At 41.0% G+C, this 22,588-nt stretch overlaps 2 protein-coding genes across 5 annotated transcripts in view; one reads left to right on the forward strand and one right to left on the reverse strand.

Annotated features, from left to right (window-relative positions):
• MYO9A (myosin IXA) overlaps positions 1-1,222 on the reverse strand; it is a 170,869-nt gene extending 169,647 nt beyond the window's left edge. The window contains 1 exon segment of the mRNA XM_032469163.1: positions 1,091-1,222. The gene's annotated coding sequence lies outside the window, so the exon portion shown is untranslated.
• Positions 105-20,632, forward strand: SENP8 (SUMO peptidase family member, NEDD8 specific). 4 transcript variants are annotated; one of them, XM_032469166.1, is made up of 2 exons: positions 105-572; positions 16,929-20,632. In XM_032469166.1, exon 2 carries the CDS (start codon positions 16,965-16,967, stop codon positions 17,601-17,603), a length of 639 nt encoding a protein of 212 aa, XP_032325057.1. In that variant the 5' UTR covers positions 105-572; positions 16,929-16,964; the 3' UTR covers positions 17,604-20,632. The 4 variants fall into 4 exon arrangements, 3 of the variants coding, with proteins under 3 accessions (XP_032325057.1, XP_032325055.1, XP_032325056.1); XM_032469164.1 differs by lacking the exon at positions 105-572 and adding an exon at positions 1,758-1,863; XR_004315681.1 differs by lacking the exons at positions 105-572; positions 16,929-20,632 and adding exons at positions 1,774-1,863; positions 11,448-12,398.
• The last annotated feature ends 1,956 nt before the right edge of the window (positions 20,633-22,588 follow it).

The raw sequence follows: 22,588 nt of genomic DNA on the forward strand, positions 1-22,588 counted from the left end.
AGCAGCACCCGCTAGCAGAATTTTATTACTAAATTCACATTAAAATCTTCAGCGGTTAAGGATAGCTACAAATCTTACTTTTCCAGCAAATTCGAAAACAGCAAATGAAAAAAAAAAAAAGTCCCCTGGTATCCTTCAAACACAGTGCAAAAGATCTGTAAATGTCTACGAGGTGAAGCAAGTGATAGTACATGAAGACACAATTATATTCATCAGTGTTGTGTGATTTAATCCTTATAGAAGTCCCTACAATGTCAGATCTGGACCACCCCACGCGTCCTACGGCAGACACAAGAAGAGAAGCAGGCTGTGCGACCTTACAAAAGCACACACCCCCTGCCCTGGGCTTCCAAGCGCTCTCTCTCCACCAAACTAAACCCTCCAAACACGGGTGTCAGTTGCTCCCCTTAAGCCCCACTGTGGGGAATACACTAAGCTAAGCGAACATCCCTTCAGGATCTCACGGCAAAGACCTTTCAACCAAAGAAAGGCTCACGACCGGGGAGAAGATAAAAGGAGAGGAGGTCTGGGGGAGAGGCCGCCGCCAAGGGCGACACCAGATCTCCTGGGAGGTAAGAGCATCTCGAAACAGACCATCTGAAAGCCGAGTTGGGTGGAGGAAGAGCCACCGGCTGGACGGTGAGCGAGCCGGGGGATGAACAGGCCCACAGGGAAGGGGTGGGCAGCGGTGGATCTGCCCGGGAGCTGGGGGTCGCAGGGCTGGGGGCAGCCGTCACTGGGAGTGAGGGGCTGTGACTACGTCTGCGCTCACGAAGGATGAGCGTCTCGAGGCCTTATTAAGTCCTGAGAGAGTCCGCAGCGGGCTCCAGTGGGGTGTGCCGGGCGTGGGCCCGGGACAGACTGCGGGGAGGCTGGAGGCCAGCACGGGGTCCGACCGGCGGAAGGCACAGTAGGCGGGGCCCAGGGGGCCCGGGGCAGCGATCGGGGTCAGGGAGGCTCTGGGGCAGACCCACTCGCGGGCGCGTCTGCGCTGGGCGGGGCGGGGCGGCTCCGCGGGGGCCAAAGGGAGAGACCGAGACGTGGGCCGGGCCGGGCGGCAGGGCCGCTGGGCGGCTGGGGCGGGTCTTACCTCGGGCTCCGCCGCGGTGGCCACCGCAGCCCCCTCCTCTTCGGCGGAAACCGCCTCCCAGCCGCGGCCCCCGGTGAGGCCGGAGGGGACGGCAGAGGCCGAAGGCACAGAGGGTCGCACGGTCCCCAGCGGGTGGGCCCAGCCGCCTCAGGGTCCGGGCAGACGGCCGCCGCGCATCCCCCGCCCTGTCAGAGAGACTCCGCCCGGCCTGGGCAGGCACATCGCCCGCCGCGCCCGCCCAGAGAGCACGCGCTGGACCGCCGCCTCGACCGCTGTCGCCGCCTCTGCCAGCGCCGCGGGCGCTCCGCCGCCGCCCCTCACAGTGCTGGCCGGACTCTCACCGGCCGCCGCCAACCGCCGCCGCGTCCCAGTCCGCTCCGGCCCGCGCGCCCCCGGCCCCGCGCACGCGGCCCCGCCCCGCGCGACTCCCGGGCTGCAGACGAGCCGGCGCGCGCGCACTCACCTCCCACGCCCCCTACGGCCGGCCGGAGCCGGCCCGCCCGCCCGGCCCCGCCCTCGCACGTGATGCCGCCAGCGAGTACAGCCTGCGCTTGCGCTGACACGCCCCCTATCTTCCGCCCCGGGCGGCCCCGCCCAAACTTTTCTTCCTCACCTTACGGCAGAGTTGGGAAATCTGCCTTAGATTGTCTCTCTACCGGAGAGGAATGTCGCAATGCTGGGGTAGAAAAGTCTGGGTTTGCGACTGTAGCTCTCGCTTTCCGGCCAATACAGAGGTGCCTGAAAGCTGGTTGGGGTGGTGAGGCCAGAGGCAGGTAAGAAGCCGCCTCCGCACTTCGGTTTGTGGGTCGGTATGTCCAGGCAGGGAGCCGCTTTGCCGCCCACGCGGACCTAGCGTATCTGTGCCCCTTCTCCAGTTCTGTCGCGGGGTCCTCGGCGTCGCCAGTCTTCCCCCCGCCCCTTTTCCACACACGCCCCCTCCCCCGCACTTCCCCGCCCCCGACCTCCGCTTCCTAGTTCTGCTTTCCATTCATTCCTCTGACTTTTCACTGAGCGGTTTCCATGCCTTAGACTCCGGAAAGTCAGAAGCAAGTGAAATAGTTTCGGCTTTCTTAACTGCTGTGTTATGTCGGAGACCAGGAGAGAATCGGCAGTGGTAGTCAAGTAAAATTGTAATAGAGAAAAAAGAGCCCCGGATACTCTCTGAGCATAGACGAACCCCCCCGCCGCCCCCGATCGTGTTGAAGGACCTGAGGAAACCCTTTCCAGGGTGACCTTTGGATCATTCTTAATTTGTATTAAAAGGCTGGTGAGCACTAGCTGGTCAAAGAAGTGTAAGAGGAGATAGAAGCAGAGAGGATTTCAGGTACAAAAGCAAATGACAGTCCTGGCTGGAAGAGTGAAAAGTTGTTGGAATAGAGTATCGCTGGTGAAAACCATACTGCTGTAGGCTACCCTTTAAAGAAGCATCGTTGTGAAGTAATGAGATGAATAATCACGTGGGCCACAATGTAAGATGGGAGACTCTTAAGCATGAAAGTGTACCATGGAACCGAGAAGTGGACAATTAATGAGTGAGAGTGACTCATTTATATAGAGCCAAGAACACTGGCGGAACTCAACCCTGTATGCACATTAAAATTGCCTGGGAAACGTTTTAAAAATAGAACCAATGCAGTTGCTCCACCTGAAACCAATTAAGCAAACCCAGGCATCAGTATTTTAAAAAAAAAAAAAAAACCCTCCTGAGATGACTTTAAGGCTGCGGGTTTAGTACCGCTAAGCTAGAGCAAAGGAAAGGATGGGAAGTAGGGGAGGGCAGGTTGATGGAGTTGGCTCTGTAACATTAAGATGGGAGTCACTTGATGAGGCAGAGTTGGAGATGAAATGGGTAGCTTGATTAGAGTGACGAAGGTTTTGAATAACTGCTCTGGGAAATGGGAGGAATCACTCTTGCCTTTCCCTTCAACATAGTTCCATCCTTCAGTCTTAATCAGGTCCCCCTCAGCTACTCCTGTCTTTCCTCTCCCTTTCCCTTCCGTCCAGGATTTATCAGCTGGGGATCCAGCCTTAGATGTTTAGGGTATCCTCATTTCTATCAGAAAATCAAAGTTAAGCCAATTTTTGAGATTCAAAGACTGACTGCTTTCCCCTAGAGATTAGTACATACAGTCAGTGCCTTGCCAATTTAGTATCTTTTATTATTCATTTTATTAATCATTTAAGTTAGGAATGAGATACAAAGGTATTTATGATTCAGCACTGTTAGGACCGCACTAGTATTGGGGAAAACAAAACAAAACTAACAATTCACTTGGCAGGCGTCGAAGGTCTGTATAAGTTCATGACTACTGTCTATTAACTAGGGTTAATCCAAAAACCTGTCTATCTGCCGCTAGATAAGAGAGTCACTATTGTCTGGTTAAGACTAGAGTTTAGTATGGAAAGTAGGGGTGGAACAGAGACAAAGACGATAAAGTGGGTGGGAACAGATAATGAGGAGCCTTGAATTCCATGCTAGTGTTTAGATTATATACTATAAGCAATTAATACGTATCTGTAACAACCTCTTTTATGCCATGGACCACTTTGGCAGCCTGACCTGTGGACCCTAACTCAGAATGATGTTTTTAAATGTATAAAAATAAAACACGTAGAAACATAAATGAAATCATATTTACCAGAAGTTTTTAAAATGTTAAAGCAAGTGCATGATGTAGTTATATATGTGCTTCCTTATGCATTATGTAACATCTGGCAGCGGGTCTAATTATGTAATTTCAAGATAGTGGTGAGTATAAGTTATATTTTGAGATACCTGTAACAACTTTAATGTGGTATGAAAATACTGTATGTCTACTGGTTACAAAAACAGAGACTGCTAATACTTCTGTGGATTATTGCCTCCACTTATTAAAGAGAATGCTAAATTTCAACTAAAATGTATTGAAAATAAAGATGCCGGTTTTTTTCCCAATCCAAGTCCATGGAACCCTAATTCTAGCCACATCTTGGCCCATGGATCCTAGATTTATAAACAGCTCACTGTAATGGTTTGAAGCAAGAGCATGACAGATTAAACGTGTTTCCGAGAGGTACTTGAGCACTGTTCAATTCTCAATCTCTGTTGGTCTGGGAGTGAGAAACTGGCTATTCTCTTTTTGTATACCTTACTGGCAGTATCTGGTACTGATCCACTGTTGCATAATAATTCGGACCAGTAGGAGAACTGAACTTGTATATGTGGAAGAGTACAAGAAAATTGGGAAAGATAGATTGGGGCTATTTTTGTGGAAATTATTGAATGCCAGGCTGTAGTTTGTACTTAATGTGGTAGACAATAGAGAAATGTTAAAGTTTTGGAATAGAATAATGTAATTAGAGTTCTGTTTGGAAAATTAATCTACCTGTGATGTGTAGGTTAGATTATCAAAAGAGAAAATAGGAATGAAGAGACTAGACCAATAAATAATTAACTTTTTAAAACCTAAATTTTATCATAACATGATCTCTAAAGAGTCTACTAAATTCCTTTATTTCCCAGTGTGACTGACCAATCTAAAGAAACAGACTGAAATCAATTATATACCTTTCAACAAGGATGTGTACAACAGTGTGGAGGTCAGTTAGCATTTTATGTGGTCAAGAGATTAGCCCATTCTTCTGTTTTATAAATGATGTTAATATTTCTGATGAGCGATGGCTGTACCATTTATCTAGGTTCCCAGGTGTTGCTAACGCCTTTCTTGGTTAAATTCCTCCTACACCTCTAAGTCCTACATTTCTGACTTTTTAACGTCAAGACTCCTCTCCCCACTAGTTCCTTGAACCACTTGGATGAGTAAAATTCGTTAGTTTTTAAAAAAAAAAAAAAAAAAGGAAGTCCTCAAGGACCAGGTAATTCATCTCTTTGGAAACTGATCAGTTGCCAGACTGTATAAAACCTACTGCCCAAATCCCAGCCAGTCCCCAAATTATGTGCTTTTTAAAACATACTCCAAAAATTGAATTTGAGGTCCAAGTATTTCTAATCCAAATGAGTAATATAAAGTTACTTAACTTCTCTGAACCAGATTCTCTGAGGGAGTACCTTCTTCAGCATGACTAGCTGTATTGACTTTATTCATCTAACTATTGGAGACCATTTGGGTAGTGATACAGTTCAATGCAGATTGAAAATCAAGTTTATGTAGAGGTTGCAGTTCATCTGTCTCTTTTAGGTAAATGGGGAATGGGTCTGTCTTAAAGCAGAGAGAATACTTGAAACTTATGAGGGTTTCTAAGCATTTTTATTATAGAAAATCTCTGGAAGTTTCTATCCCTGGCTTCCAATTCAATGACGACCCCTTCACACATTCATCTGTTATAAAAACACTGAAACTCAGTCCTGGTACTGAAAACAATTGTCCCAACTTTAAACCCGTAAAAATTGGGTTTAAAAACCTTATTCCTGCCTTCCCTGATGGCCAGCAAATAAATAATAGCTCTCTCAGAGCAGTGTGATAGTTTAAATTCCTTCAGAATAGTAGCTAGGGGATTTCTGGCCTCAGTTGGTTCTAACTTTCTCTCTCCTGCTTGTTGCAGCAACCTAGCACTTTACATTAGCAGTTAAAGTGAATAGTTGCTGGAAATCTTTTGTCCTACTTAATAATACGTAATTCAGGCCTGGTCAGATAACTCACAAGAATTCATGTTAATTAACATTTAAGGAAAAATTGCTAAGACAGAATTCTATATGTCATAACTGTCCCATCAAACCCTGTTTTCCTATCAGGACAGTACAGTAAAACACAAATTCATTATTTCTTTCATTTGTTCATTAAATATTTATTGAGCTCCTACAATGTGCCAAGCACATTTTTGAAACCCATTAATTAGGAGTTTGTAATAACAATTTACCTCATAACTATATGTGAAAAAGATAACTTACCAGGCTTTGAAATCTGCAAGACAAGAATAACAGATGACGTCTTTTTCACTCTTTCGAACTATATATTGGCATATAGTTACTGTGTGCTAAACACAGTAATTATTTATGAAACCAGGAAGATTATAACTTTAGCTTGACCACACCTTATCACTAAGGTGTATCAGCTATACACTAAATAAAATTCCTTCCACACCTTTATAAAATATTATCTTACTCAGACCTCTCATTAAATCCAGTGACCGCCCTATGCACTGTATTTACAATCCCAGTCATTTCAAGTTTTGTGATTGTGTTAAATCATTTCTCAGAAAATTTAAGCAAAACAAAGTCAAGTTAAGAAAAGGCTGACGTTTACACGAACTATATGCTAAGGGAAAAAATTTGTGACACTTTTGAGGTAGAAACAGTAGACTGAGAATAGCGTTCTTTTTCTGGTCAGTGACCCTTTAACCATTGATAGACATGCCTAATAAGTAACAGAACAGTAAGAGGAGAGCCTTGGTGCTAGAAGAAATCCTAAAAGGTTCCCTAGTCTTATCTCCCTGGCCTGAGATAGGGCCAAGTGGAATTTATCGCAGTGGAGTTACCAAGCATCAACACACCCAAATGGTTTTTCTCCTTTGAGAGCTAAATTCCTCTATTTGTAAAATATTCCTGTTAGAGGTATATGTTCAAATACATAAATAATTTATAAAATTGAGAAATCTTCCTATGTTTATAACAAATTTGTGTTTTAAGAGTTTTTCAAAATGTATTTCACTTCCAGGAAAAATATTCATTTATTAAAACTTCTCCAGTTTGTCAAGGACTGAAGATTGAACAGGGATGAGTAAAATCTAATCTCTGTCTTCAGGAGGGATATATAAATCTTGATGATAATTTTTACGTGCCACTTTATGCAACTCTCTGGATGATTTAGGCTAGCATTAAAAGGAAACGTTTAATTAGGGGAAATTGAAACCAAAAAATAAGGCTTCAGCTTCCTTCCTGAAAATTTTTCTGTTTATGCTGCCATGAGAAGCACATTTGGTCTGGGATGTGATTCTTTTTGTGAAAGTGCAAATGGAATCAGAAATTAGAAGTTCAACATAATCTAATTTGAATAAACCATCAGATTATTTTTGACTCTTTGTGTTTGAAAATGTGTAGAAGAGAGATTAGACTTACGGTTTTTTCAGACGACAAAAGTGAGACTAGTAGGTTGAAGAAACAGGCATGTTTAGGGCAGTGTAAGAGTGGGAGGTGGTGCTTTTTTTCCCCTGAATGAAAATAGCTGCATTTACTGGATACATGCTCATTCTAAAAAGGGGTAAAAATAAAGCAGTCAGTAACAAAAGTTAGAAGGAAAAAGGTTAAAAAGTATTAAAATTCTGTTCTTAAAGAAAAGTGTACATAACTCTGGAGAGCTGTCATTCTTGATTATTTTGTGTATATTTTTATACAGATTTGCATCTAACCTTTCTTTTCATAGCATATCATGAACATCTTTCTGTGTCAATAAATTTATGTATACAACTTTTTAAATTTTATTTACTGAAGTGTAGTTGATTTACAGTGTTAGTTTCAGGTACACAATAGAGTGATTCAGTTGTACATATACACACTTCTTTTTTTTCAGGTTCTTTTCCATTATATGCTATTCTAAGAAACTGAATATAGTTCCTTGTGCTATACAGTAGCTCCTTATTGTTTATCTATTTTATATATAGTTTTAGTGTGTATCTGTGAATCCCAAACTTTCTTTCCAGAAATCCCTATGAAAGCTCATGGAACTGTGCTGTCCAAAATAGTAGCCACTACCCACACATGTGTGGCTATTTAAATTTAAGTTTAAATTGATTAAAATTTAATATTCAGTTCTTCAGTCACACTGGCCACTTTCAGGTGCTCAGTGGCTACTGGATTGGACATTGAAGATGAAGAACATTCCCATCGTCATGAAAATCCTAGTGGATAGCACTGCTGTAGAAAATTGTGTTCATTGAGAGACTGGAATAACCCATAATTTCTTTCATTGGTCTTCATCATTATATTTTAAATTTCTAAAAATGCACGGATTTCTTCTTGTGCTGTTTCATTGATTTATCTATTTCTGCTCCAATATCACACAGCTAGTTGTAAGTCAAGCTCCTGCACACTTCCCTGAGAGCAGACATGGAAAATTTCTACATGGAGTAGGAAGGGATAGTAAAGGCCTTTACACTTCTAAGACTCTGTAGATGTAAAAATTTCTCTGCAGAGCTTGACTTATATCATGTTGGAATCCATAATCTATTATTCATTTATTCTACAATTATTATTGAGTATCTGCCTAACAAGTTCTAAGTCCAGGAGACCAAAATAATACATTTAGGCAGGCAAAGTCCCTTATTCTTTTAGGCTCATGGAGTGTACATATTTGGCCTGGTAGCAGGGGGCAAGAATTAAGAAACAAACAAGAAAACTATCAGAGAGCCGTGAGTGCTATGCAAGGAATTGAAATTAGAGGATAATAGAGTGACTGGTAGTCTCTTATTTGGTTAATCATGGGAGATCTCTGAATAAGTGGCATTTAAATTGAAATCTACCTAACAGATAAAGCCAACTACAAGAAGGTCAAGACACAGCTAGTACCCCAGCCCTTAGGAGGAAAAAGCATGGTGTGTTTGAGGAAGAAAAAGAAGGTTGGTGTGGCTGAAACTTAGTGGGCAAGGGGACAAGTAGTAGGAAATGAGATCGGGGAAGTAGCTGGGGCCGTGTGATCATGCATGACTTAAATTTTTAAACAACTCTGACAGCTGTGTGGAGAATTTACTGGAGGGGTCGATAGTGGAAGCAAAGACACCTGTTAGGATAGGTCAAGACAAGAAATGATGATGGATTTGACTAAGGTGATAGTAGTCAAGATGGAAAGCATTGGACAGATTCAGAACATTTTGTCTGTAGAATCACCAGGACTTACTGACTGGATGTGAGAGATGAAGAAAGTCAGAAGCTCAGGGGTGATGTCTGTATTTCACTTTACAGTGTTAGGCTCAGTTTCTGGTCTAATTACTATAGGCAAAACTGGCACACAGAAAACACCAATAAATATATTCTGACCAAATGAATACATTTGCTTCAATACACATATTGCTCCTATACACATACCAGCTACTAAAGCATAACCGCTTGTGCTCATGCCTTTATTAATTATTAGGGAATCTGGTTCCTAAGAATTGAGGTTTATGTTATAGACATATCGAGTATGGGGAGTAGCTAAACTGTTTCACGGAAGTACCCAAGCTGGCAGCGCAGAGTGAGTGAGCCGAGAGAGCTGCCCTCCGCAGGTGCAGTTCTCTGGGAATCTCTTATTTTAAAAATCTATGCTGATTTTGCATTTTATGCTACATAATATCCGTGTTTATGTTAATAAGATATTGTAAGTTACTGATTAAGATATTTTAAGTATTTAAAATATTTAAAGTATTTAAGGTTAATGTGCTTAGCTTTTTTTCCCCCAAAACTAGTGAAATTGAAGCTCTAGGAAGATGCACTGGGATTAGCTTGTGTCTGATCTTTGGTGTGTGTGTTTGTGGATACCTGCTAGTACATAGCCATGTATTCAGTTAGAGGAGCACAGACCACATTGTTAGCGTTTGCAGTTTGATATAATTTAAAGTAAAAGCCAGTGGGAGTGAGGAAGGGAAAGGGGAACTGCATTTAGAAACTAACTTTCAATCCTCGCTTAAAATGAGTAGGACAGCTGCACTTTGCATGTAACGTTTTTAAAAACATAACTGAATGAAAGCTGTTCCCTTTTTTTTTTTTTAAGGAACCCTTGCTGAATAATTAGGGGGAAAATGAATAAAGGTCACAATTCTGGGGTAGCATTTTTTCTTTGGAGTTTTATGGTAAAACTTACCTTGATCACTGCTTCATTCAATAACCACAGGCATGTTTTCCCAGTTGTGAGAATTGCTGCCTATCTTATGAAATGCTTATTAATTAAAATCTTCATGTATATTTTTGATCTTATAAAATGGGTATTTATGCATCTATATAGTAGACACTTCTTATTTATATCCACTGTAATTAATATTTTTAAGCATTTTCTCATCAAAAATTCAGATTGAAACAGCAGTACCACTTCTAGTTAAAGGTTAATCTACTTGGAAACTGCCTTTAAGATATTTTAACAAATACCCCCAATGCTTTATTAGACCTTTAAAAGCTCTTAAAATTAATTCAACCTAGACATTTACAGAGGGGTACATGATAGTGGTCTATAACAGGAATTGGCAGAATTTTTCTCTAGGAGGCCAAACAGTAAATATTTTAGGCTTTGCAAGCTACTCAGCTCTTATAGCTCAAAAGCAGCCATAGACAATATGTAAACAAATGAGTATGACTTTGTTCCAATAAAACTTTATTTACAAAAACAGGCAGTGGGCCACATCTGATTTGTGGGCTGTGGTTTATTGACCCTTTGACTAGAAAACTAGAAAACTTTTAGGATTTTTAAAGAGAATGGCAAGATTTTTAAATTGGGAAAGTTGAGAGCTTAGAATTGTGGAACCCTAGAACTAGAGGAGACTTTTAGAAATCATAGAAATGCTTGGAAAAACATCTTAAAAATACAGGTACCCAGACCCTACCCTCATCATGTACGTTCTTTAAAATTTCCATAGATGATTCTGATGTGCATCCCTGGCTAGAACTACTATTTTTCTGGTGCAAACCTCACTTTACAGATGATGAAGCTGAGACCCAGAGGTTTAAAATGATTTCTTCAGATACAACTGGTTAATTGTAAATCTGAACAGAATCCTAGGTCTGCTGACTTCCAGCTTAGCTGAACCTGCAGCTTCTTCCCTTGCTTAATTACATCAACAAGTAATCAGAATTGTTCCTACTGATTTATAAATTTTCCCTTCAAGTTACTATTTTTTTATTTAATTGCCCTATTTTTGTAATAAAGAGAAATATTCAAGTAGTATGCATTTTAAGGATTTTAGGATTAATATGAAAAACTAGTCTCTTCCTTTTGTTAAAATTAAATATTTAGGAAGTGTTATGTACTATGAATTCAGTATTCACTTTGTTTAGCTACAGAAGTTGGAAGATACAATAAATTAAACCCTAAAATCACAAGGTTTGTGTATCCTGACAACACATTAACAGCATTGCTTCGCTCAGGTTGAAAGAACAATTTTATGTGGAGTTAGCATTCACTCTGCTTATGCCGAAGGTAAAGCACAAGAGGGCAGAGTCATGGCCTGACTAGATCTATCCCTGGTGACTTTGTAGCTTTATATAAAGAGATAAATGGATGCTTTATTTTCAAGAAATCTTTGAAGTCCATTATTACCAACCCAAATACAGGGAACAAGGATGGAAATAAACGTTTTTGAGAGCTTGCTGTCTGCCAGTGTGCTGAGTCTGTTTACTCACGTTTTAATTCAAAAACCAACTCTCTGAGACAGGTTTTGCTCTTACCTTGTTTTACAGATGAAGACAAGCCCAGAAGGAGGAGGATTAACTTGCCCAGGGTCTCACACACATGGCAAGTGGCAAAGTCAGAGTCTGAACTCAAGGCCTCCTGGCCCCAGAACATAGACATATACTATATTTTATAGGATTTTACAAGTAGAACTATGAGGAAATCATTGCCTCCTCAATTCACTCTCCAGCATTCCTTACTGTCCACCAAGACCAAGTAATCTTTTCATTCTAAAGGAACTACTATCAATCAACAGAGGAAAATAGACAAAACACAAAATCAGAGCAAAAATGGGGGTGTTATAGACAATGCAGAAATCTTTAAATGCTTTATTTCTCCTTTTTTCCTGATCTGTATTCTCTGACTCCCTTGTTAAAATGTGTCGTTCATCTGGCAAACACTGTACCGCAGCTATGCCAAGCACAGTGTTCACTATATAGAAGGGAAATGTCCCTAGGACGGTTCTCCGTGATTCCTGGTTCTTTTGCTAGGTCCTTGCCATCTCATTTTCCCTCACCCCGTTACTGATGGGATCGTTGTCCTTCTAGTCATTCCAGCTGAAACCCCGAGACCATGTCTTAATTCTTTTCTCTCTTATCTGCCCTCTTCTGATCACTTGTTAATTCTCTGTCTGCAATATCTTTTCCTCCTTGCCTCTCCATTTCTGTTACCAGCCCAGTCTTGAACTCTTTAATCAATGAAAATTGGTAAGAGCCCAGATAAGAAATTCAGGCAAAGCTCTACTGGGACTCCTGCCGTAGCAGGAGGGAACTAAAACAAGTAACTGTTTCCCTTACTCGCTCCCTGAGCGGGGGTGATCTGGTCCTTTAAATGAGGTGAGGGTAGGCGGGGGCCTGTGGGTCAAGCCGGAGGGGCAGCTCAGTTCGTCTGCCCACCCCCTTGGTGGTGCTTTGTGGCTGGATCATGCTCAGTACCCTGCTTTTGCTCCCAACACCTCAGAAGTGGCAGTTTGGTTTTGTTTTTTTGTATCTTGTTGCTGGTAATTTGTTCCAATGGCACATACATGCAGTTATTTTTAGTCCCTTAAAGTTTCTATGTATTCTGTTGTTAGAGGAGACGTTTGTCTAGGAACAAGAACTGCAGTAAAGGGTCCAGGTCCCAGCCTGTCTCACTACTGCCATCTCCCCTGGTTTAGGTCATGTCCTCCTACTTTTACTTTCAATAAGAATCTAATTGATCTCCACCTCCATTTTCTCTTCCTGCCGATTATCATCAGTCTTCCAAAGCATTGCCATTAATGGCTCCCCATTTCTTCCAGAATAAGTTCCAAGCTTTTCACCTCTTCATTCAGTCCATCAACACGTAACATCTAATAATCTTTCTCTAACCCTCCGCTACACCCCTGTTCCCACTTCATTCCAGCCAGCCTGGACTACACATTTTTTTTAGTATTTTATTTGTCTATTTATTGACTTATCACTTTATTATTTAATTATTGTATTTTGGTGGGGGGTAGGGGGAGAGGTAATTAGGTTTATTTTTAGAAGAGGTACTAGGGATTGAACCCAGGACCTCATGCATGCGTCTTATGCATGCTAAGCATTCACTCTACCACTTGAGCTATACTTCCCCCCCACCCCCGGCTACACATTTAAAGTGTATTACTTTCCTTGCCTCTGCCTCCTTAATACCCTTCTCATGCGTCCAACTCTACCTGCCTTTCAAGAGCCCACTTCTATGCCACTTTCTTCTTGGAGTCTTTCCTGTCTGAGCTCTCCTACGCTTTCCCTCTTTGGAATTCCCATTCATTTTATTTGGGGCTTATGGGTTTCTTCTTCCATTGAATATAAGCCACCTGACACATCTTTGTATCTCCAACACCACCTAATATCAGATACTCAGTTGGTGTTTATTGACTAAAAGAGGTGTATATGTACATAAAAGAGGCTCATTATAACATAATAGGCTTAAGCTCAGTGAGGATAGAAACTATGCCTATCTTGCTCCCCTTCTGATTTTCCAGCCCCAGCTCATGGTAAACACTCAATAAACGTTTGTTAAATGTAGCACACTACAGTTACCAGTTGTTAAGGTATAAATTCCTTGATGATACAGTAGATATCTGGAAATACTATTTTGTTATTTTTTTTAATCTTAGTTACCTGTGTTCTTCATTTTGTGTTGACAAATACGCTATGTAAAGGTCATGTATTAATCTCGCTTTACAGAAGACGAAACTGAGACTTAAAGAAATGAAGTAGTTTATTAATGATCACATAGCCAATGAGTAACAGAACAGAGTCTAAAATTCAAGTCTTCAGATGTGGAATTTAGAGTCCTTTTTCTTGGCCAAGGATAGTTTGGCGAAAGGCCAGTTTGGTTCCATTTGCTTTAGAATTTATTGATGTTAACTGTTGCAATCATGCTGTTTGGAATAGAAGTTCTTGACTGGCCCAGCATCTGTATGTTGGATATTTTCAAAATCAGACAAAACACAAAAACTGTTTTCTGAAGAAAATCTTGACCCTGCCTGTGGACACTCCCTCTGAGGTGAGATGCCTGTCTGTTCAGGTGCTCTTCTCTTTGTAGGCTTCTATCTGTGTGGTTGGGTAAAGGTGTGGATCTGATTTCAGCTGGCAGCATAGAGACAGGTCTCCAGGTTCTGCCAGGCAGGACAGTCTGGCTGTCACCAGTCATGGGATCCGTGGAAGCCGTGGCGGGGAGAGGCGGGGAGCCTTGCTCGATGCATGTGCAGTCATTCCCGTTGCATAGTCATGTCATCTTAAGTCCAGTGAGATCAGCAGCCCCTGAGCACCTAGGCTCCCCACAGCTGCTCTTACTAAACTACTGTTTGCTCATTTGCCATCAGGCTGGGTTGTGGGGGTTGAGGGGTGCTTTTTATTCTCAATTGATGTATGGTTGATTTACTGTGTTGTATTAGTTTGTGGTGTACAGCATTAGGGATTCAGCTATATATACACACACAGACCCGCATATTCTTTTTCATTACAAGTTACTACAAACCATTGAATGTAGTTCTCTGTGCTATACAGTAGGACCTTGTTGTTTATTCTGTTCATAGTAGTTTGTGTCTGCCAGTCCCAAACTCCCAATTTAGCCCTCCCTCTCCCCTTTGCCCCCTGGTAACCATAGTTTGTTTTCAATGTCTGTGAGTCTCTTTCTGTTTTGTAGATCAGTTCATTTGTGTCTTTTTTTTTTTTTAAGATTCCACATATAAGTGATATCATATGATGTTTGTCTTTCTCTGACTTACTTCACTTGGTATAATAATCTCTAGGTTCATCATATCACTGCCAGTGACATTATTTCATTCCATTTTATGGCCGAGTAGTATTCCATTGTGTATATACCACATTTTCTTTATCCATTCATCTACTGATGAACATTTAGGCCGCTTCCATGTCTTGGCTGTTGTAAAAAGTGCTGCTAGTGAACATTGGGGCACATGTATCTTTTTGAATTAGAATTTTCTCCAGATTTATGCCATCAGGCTAGTATTAAGGATAATTATAAGAAACAGTCCTCTGGGGGTGGGTATAGCTCAGTGCTTAGCATGCACAAGGTCCTGGGTTCAAAACCCAGTACCTCTATTTTTTGAAAAATTAAAAATTAAAAAATAAGTTAAAAAAAAACAGTCCTCTGAAACTGTTTCATGTTTCATCAGGATATTATGGGACATTCATTATGATACACCGTGTCTTTTCTGAAAATTTCTTTAGAAAAATCCGTCTGACCTTCATACAGAGAACGCTTTTAACTCTCCTGAGCGATTGTTTTGTTTTATAGACATTGTGAATGTTTAACTTAACACTCTGGTTAGCTGCCAAAAAGCTAAAAGCCAGATCTGTGGCCCACCCATAACAAATGTGCTCCATGCCTTGTTAAGTTCGTTCCTGGCTCCAGTTTATGTATCTGCTCAAGTTATTCTTTCTTTTTAAGAAAATCTTACTTTGTGCCATCTTATTTTTATAGATAGGTAGATAGATTCCTACACAGCCTTAAATTTTTTCTGAAGTAGTTGATATCATGATATACTTTGTGAACAAAACACCTACTCATTACTTTAGCTCTTTTTCTTGCGGATATTTTTCTGTATTGGTTTTTGCAGGGTTTCGATTGCATGAAAATGGTTGTACCACAAAGTTTTAATATTTCAGTAGTGTAACCAAGTGGTAAAACAGCTGTTCCAATGGCCAGAACTGATTTAATTGATGTTATTATTCTAGCCCAACTTTTCACAGTAGCGTTATTTTTTTACAGTATGCTTTGCTTTGTCCTCTCACTCTGCATGTGACAGTTATTGCTTTATGCTTTTTAGAATATTGTGATGCTGCCAAGTCAATGCACAGCAGTGAACTCTTGTCTGTTAGGCTCAAAGCTTACCACACTTATCAGACTTCTTGCCTCTGTTAGTAGCTTCCCTCAGGTGATCATGAGCCTGTCAGCCTTCTCATATGACTTGTCTTGCTCCTGCTCAGAGTGAGTCATGCATTTGTTTGGATAAGATAATATGAATGAGTATTTGTTTACAAACCTCATTTGTATTGATTGGTTTGGAGCTCTATCCAGATTGTCTGATCATCCAGTCAGTAACATAAATATTATTTGTACAACATTTTATACTCTTAATAATACCTTCAAGTAAAATTATTTGGCCTTTTCTACAACTCTCTGAGGCATATAAAGCAGACATATGCCCTTTTTTAAAGATGACAAAACAAAGATAAAATCATTTAATGACTTGCTCTGGATGATACCAGCAAATCAGAGGTAGAACCAGGGCTTGACCCAGGTCTTCTGATTCCTGTGCCACATTACCTTCAATGCCAAAACAATCTCTAATTTACATGATAAACATCATGTAGTCTTTATCTTACTCCTTGGGGTTAAAGATGGGAAATGGGCAAAAACATATGACTTATGCTCATAGAATCATGAACAAATTTCATTTGTAATACTCTCATAATTTTCTGTGCCTGAAATTACAGTGTCTTTTAACTACAACTCTAATCATTGTCACTTTCCATTATGGAATGAGGAAGTAATATTTTATCTTATCTCTTGAAAATTAATGTTGAAATGGAGACTATTTCCCTTAGTAATTAATATTTTTCTTTAGACTCTGAAAATTCATGTTTAATATAAAAATAATTTGCCATTGTTACCACGCATATTCGCTTAAGGGCCAGATATACCATTAATGCTATCGAGTTTGGTAAAACATTAGTTACACTGTTAACCAATTTCTGCATTTAAAGAGGAAATTTAAAATCTACATTTACTGTTTCAGATGGAAAATTTCCAAAGTTTTCATTCTAATTGTAACATAAAGCACATGAACTGGAGGGTTTTTTTTATTTTTACCCCTAGCCAGGCATCATTTCTAAACACTTTACAATTGTATTAAACCCGCCAAAACTTTGTGAGAGGAGTTGCTATTTATGATCCCCATTTTACAGCCACATGTCATACTCAACAGTAAATATTGTCTTCTGCCTCTCCTTCAGCTTCTGAAATTTCTGAGCAGCCCTGGTCAGTACAAGATGGACCCTGTGGTGTTGAGTTACATGGACAGTCTGCTGCGACAGTCAGATGTCTCACTGTTGGATCCTCCAAGCTGGCTCAATGACCATATTATTGGGTTTGCCTTTGAGTACTTTGCCAACAGTCAGTTTCGTGACTGCTCTGACCACGTCTGCTTCATCAGCCCGGAAGTCACCCAGTTCATCAAGTGCACTGGCAACCCAGCCGAGATGGCCATGTTCCTTGAACCCCTGGACCTCCCCCACAAGAGAGTTGTGTTTTTAGCCATCAATGATAATTCCAACCAGGCAGCTGGGGGAACCCATTGGAGTTTGTTGGTTTATCTCCAAAATAAAAATAGCTTTTTTCATTATGATTCCCACAGCAGGAGCAACTCAGTCCATGCAAAGCAGGTAGCAGAGAAACTGGAGGCTTTCTTAGGCAGAAAAGGAGACAAACTGGCCTTTGTGGAAGAGAAAGCCCCTGCTCAACAAAACAGCTATGACTGTGGGATGTACGTGATCTGTAACACTGAGGCCTTGTGTCAGAACTTCTTCAGGCAGCAGCCAGCATCCCTGCTGCAGCTGCTCACGCCTTCCTACATCACCAAGAAGAGGGCAGAGTGGAAGGACCTCATTGCCAGACTTGCTGCAGATTAGCTGCTGAAATCACACCTGTGACTTTGGAAGTCTCCTCTCCCTGGCAGCCACCATCCGTGGGGCGGCTGCAGGCTCAGTGCCTGAGGGAAGATGCCTGGTACAGGGAAGCTTAAGGTTCTTGCTTTTTTCTGAAAGAATGTTGCCCCCTGCATTATCCTGACGGAAAGTTTCACTTTCACCCTACCCTGAGAGCAGTATGTTCTCTGAAAATGTCTTCACATTTTGTACCAAAACCTTAAAACCAAGCTGTCTTAACGTTTATTCATTCCCTTTTGGTCTCCCTTATCCACCTCGGCTTATTCCAAAGGAAAAGCAGTGATCTGTAAAACACATTAGGAATATGTGAAGTCTAGAGGAATGCAAGAAGACTAGAGAAGAACCAGAAACTTCCTGCTTAGCCCACGTATTTCAAGAGATCCATCTGGCTAGAAGCAAATCAAGACCCAACCTCATTCAGGATCTGAATATCCTAGAGATGGTGTTAGCCCGTCTTCCCCCATCTGATCCTGGAGTGCTTTAAGACAGAGGAAACTTTGTTCGAATAAATGGCTGTGAGTGGGTCGACTTGCTGCTCTGCATTGATAACAAGCTTTCCTTCACCTTGTCTGCTAGCCATACACACACTCTTTTCTTACACCCAAAGCTCTGCAGTTTTAAAATTTAAGCTGATAACTTGCTAAGATTACCTGTTACTTCAGATAAACATTTCTGCTTTCTGATAGTCATTTTTCCTCTCTCCATCCTTAATCTGGCAGAATTGTTTTCCAGTTAGTCATGGTGATTTGAGGACTATTGTATCTAAAATTTACAGACTTAATGCTGGTTTGTCTTTGAGATGTAAGGGAGAAGTGACCTTTGTCAGCCCTTTCACTTAATTCAAAATGCAGACAGTGTAATTTTTAAATGTGGAACCAAGAGTAAAAAGAAACGCGAGCCCTCCTAAATCACTGGTGGGTTTTTTTTCAGAGTTGCTTCAAATAAGTAACAACTATGGTATTTAGATACAGACATTGATTCTATTCCTAGTTAGAATTAGATTGCAATGCATATGAGATTTAAAAGCCAGACATTAGCTTCGGCCATGAAATTTATTTCAGCTGCCTCCCCAGCTTAGCCCTGCCCCCAGCCCGCCTGGTCCGAAGTAACCTTACCGCTCAGTGACCACAGAGGCAGTACCTCAGTTGCTTTCAGTCAGGAAGGGAAAGCACAGTCAGTGTAAATAGCTGCGGGTTGCAGAGCCGGCCTGAGTGAACGCAAGTTGAAACCAAAAGTCAAAGAAAAAGCCAGCAAAAAAGTTTCCCCTTCAAGTCAGTTATGTTTGGGATAAAAAAGGAATAAAAGATTCGGAGCTGGCGATCAGCCATAGAGGTAAATAGGGAGGGAGGGAGGGACAGCAAGGGGAGGGTGACACACTTGTGAAGCCGGGAGTATAGATAAGGATAAGAAGGCAATATTGTTTCCATAACCGTGGACTAGGCGTCTCGTGTAGACTCTTAAAAAGAGGCAAATCCTCTGGAAAAAGCGGTGGTCTTTCTGATGAAGAGAGTGCAAAGTGTGTCTGTATAAATGTCAGATTGTCTCCCTCTTAAAACAATGCATATGGGAGCAGGCTTTCCTAACTCCCTAAGATTCATCCCAGAGGTAAATTATTTTTTGAACTAAATTTGTAAAATCTTAAAAAAAATTAAATCTGAAGGCCTCCTTTTCCACAGCATGACTGAGCTGTGCCGCAGGTTGGTCTCCTGTGCTACTTTGAGTATGCCTTTGTAAGTCTTAGCGTTATAAATGACAGGAGAATTGGAAAGTCTACTTGTACTATTTCAGCAGATACTGTAACAGCCTGTAAGGTACACACCTGCTTGACCACACAGTGTTGATGTTGTGTCAGACAAAATACAGAGAAGATCTTTTGCTGGATCGTGCTCCCTTCTCTTAGTCAGACGGACCCAGTGTGCAAAATCCAGCTTCAAGGTACTCAGGAGGTAAGGTTATTCAAAACTGGTCGAGCAGTTATCACACTGAGCCACACTGCTTTCGTACTGATCCATAAGTATATTCACAGTTGTCCAACCTGTGTCTCATATGGAATTTAGGTCTGCATATGTAAACCCAGCTGCAGGTGGTGGTGAAAAATACCACTGAGTTTTTTGTTTAAAGTTGTCCAAATCATAACTATTTCTGCCCTTTGGCTAGATAGCTGTTGAAGTTCCTAAGCACTAGTCCTCCTTGGATCAGAATAATGAAAAAACCACAAGTGGATTATACTTCTGATATGAGCCTTATTACTTTTCTCTATAGTTTTTACTATATCTGTATTGACTCCATGTTTCTTGTTTGTTTGTTTTGTTTTGGGGGTTTTTTTTTGGCGGGGGTGGTAATTAAGTGTTTTTTGTTTGTTTGTTTTAATTTTAGAGGAGGTACCGGGCATTGAACCTAGGACCTCGTGCTTGCGAAGCATGTGCTCTACCACTTGAGCTATACCCTCCCCCCAACTCTATGTTTTAAAACTAGGTATTCCATTAAAATGGCAAAGTAGAATTTCTCAGTATTCACTGATACAGAACATTTTTTCTTCCATTACTTAAAACAGAAAAGGGGAAAACATTTACAGAAATTTGCATTCTATGGTGTGGGAAAGGGCATGAATGTTCCAGTCAAATCCAAGCCCTTTCGTAAACTTACAGCCTCAGGCGAGTTTGAGATTCAGTAGCCCTGTCTGCAAAATGAAGTCGTCGTCTGTTTAAATGGGTGCTGTGAGGGTTCAGTATCTCCTGTGACTCATGTAATAGACTCAGAAATGAACCTCTCTCCCTTCTTTCCTATGACCCAGTCCATTTTAAGACTAGCAGCAAGACGGAAAACTTAGTTTTATATTGCAGCCAACCAACTGTGTAAAAAATGGTCTGATAAATACTGTCATGGACAAAAGAGAGAACTTATTCAAAGATGGTAACTGATAAAAACTAATCTTTGTATCACTCTATAATGTGCAAAATACTTTATATATATTAAATTATATTGCCATGTGTTTCCAAGTATTTTTTTAATTGAAGTATAGTTGATTTACAATGTTTCAACTGTAAAGCAGAATGATTCAGTTTTTTACATATATATATACACACACAAACACACACGCACACACTTTTTCAGATTCTTTTCCATTATAGGTTATTAGATGATTGAATATAGTGCTACACAGGACATCCTTGTTGTTTGTCTGTTTTATATACAGGAGTAGTGTGTATCTGTTAATCCCAAACTCCTAATTCATCCCTCCCCCTTTCCCCTTTGGTAACCATAAGTTTGTTTTCTGTGTTCTCCAGCATTTATTATTTGTAGACTTAAATTTTGATGATGGCCCTTCTCATTGTAGTTTTGATTTGCATTTCTCAAATTAGCAATGTTTCTTTTTAATTGAAGTGTAGTCAGTTTACAGTGTTGCATCAGTTTCTGGTGTACAGCATGTTTCAGTCATATAAATATTTGTATATATTCCTTTTCGTACTGTGTTCGTTATAGATTACTACAGATATTGAATATAGTTCCCTGTGCTGTACAGTATAAATGTGTTTATTTTATATATAGGAATTATTATCTGAAAATCTCCAACTCCCAGTTTATTCCTTCCCACCCCTTTTACCCCTGGTAACCATAAGTTTGTTTTCTAAGTCTGTTTCTGTTTTATAAATAAGTTCATTTGCACCTTCTTTTTTCTTTATTTAGATTCGACATATAAGCGATACCATATGGTATTTTTGTTTCTCTTTCTGGCTCACTCCACTTAGAATGACAATTTCTAGGTCCATCCATGTTGCTGCAGATGCCACTATTTTATTCTTTTTTATGGCTGAGTAGTATTCCATTGTGTGTATCTACCACATCTTCTTTATCCAGTCATCTGTCAGTGGACATTTGGGTTGTTTACATGTCTTGGATATTGTAAATAGTGCTGCTGTGAACATTGGGGTACATGTGCCTTTTAAAATTATATTTTTATCCAGATATATTCCGAAGAGTGGGATTGCTGGATCATATGGTAAGTCTGTTTTTAGTTTTTTGAGGAATCTCCATACTGTTCGCCATAGCGGCTGCACCATTCTACATTCCCACCAACATATAGGAGGGCTCCTGTTTCTTCACAGCCTCTCCAGCAGTCATCGATGGCAGACTTTATAATGATGGCATTCTCACTGGTGTGAGGTGATATCTCATGGTAGTTTTGATTTTCATTTCTCTAACAATTAGTGATGTTGAGCATCTTTGCATGTGCTTGTTAGCCGTCTGGATGTCTTCTTTGAAATCCTTATAGCATATTGTTTAGCCTCCAAGTGTTTGTGTTTTTTGCAGGTTTTTTTCCTGTAGTTGATTTCTAGTCTCATAGCGTTGTGGTTAGAAAACTTCTCCCCAGCAGCGCAGCCCAGGACACGGTGCTCTGCGCTGGGCCCATCTTCCCTCGGCCACTCGCCCTCTGGCTCTCCCCAGCTGCCCCCTCAGTCTTCATTCCTAAAACCTGCAAAGCCCTCACCACCTCCCACACTCTCCGACCTCAGAGAGGAGATGGGAGCTAGCGTGAAGGCCTTCAGCTTTCCTGACACGAAACCTACCAACCTGACTGAATCTGTACCCGTCTTTGAGCCTTCCTTGCTCCTGTTGCAGTGACCCTCACAGTTGTGACTGATCCCTTCACCTGCGCACAGGCATCTTGTGCAAACAGTTCCTTCACACACACACACACACACACACACACACACCACAGCTGATGGAGATGGCTCCTCTCCATCAGCATTTAGATGTATTAATCTCCCTCTCTTTAAAAATAAATAAAAGCATGACCTCATGTTTCCCTCTAGATACTGACCTTTTGCTTTCTTCCTCTTTACAGCCAGATCTGAAATGTCAGTGTCTCACCTCCCGCCCTCTTAACCCACTTTAAATACGGTTCCCGCAACTCTTCCCCCAACTCTGCAACAAATTCTCAGTAAGAT

The sequence above is a fragment of the Camelus ferus genome, chromosome 27 (assembly GCF_009834535.1).
Source record: "Camelus ferus isolate YT-003-E chromosome 27, BCGSAC_Cfer_1.0, whole genome shotgun sequence".
NCBI classification, from domain to species: Eukaryota; Metazoa; Chordata; class Mammalia; order Artiodactyla; family Camelidae; genus Camelus; species Camelus ferus.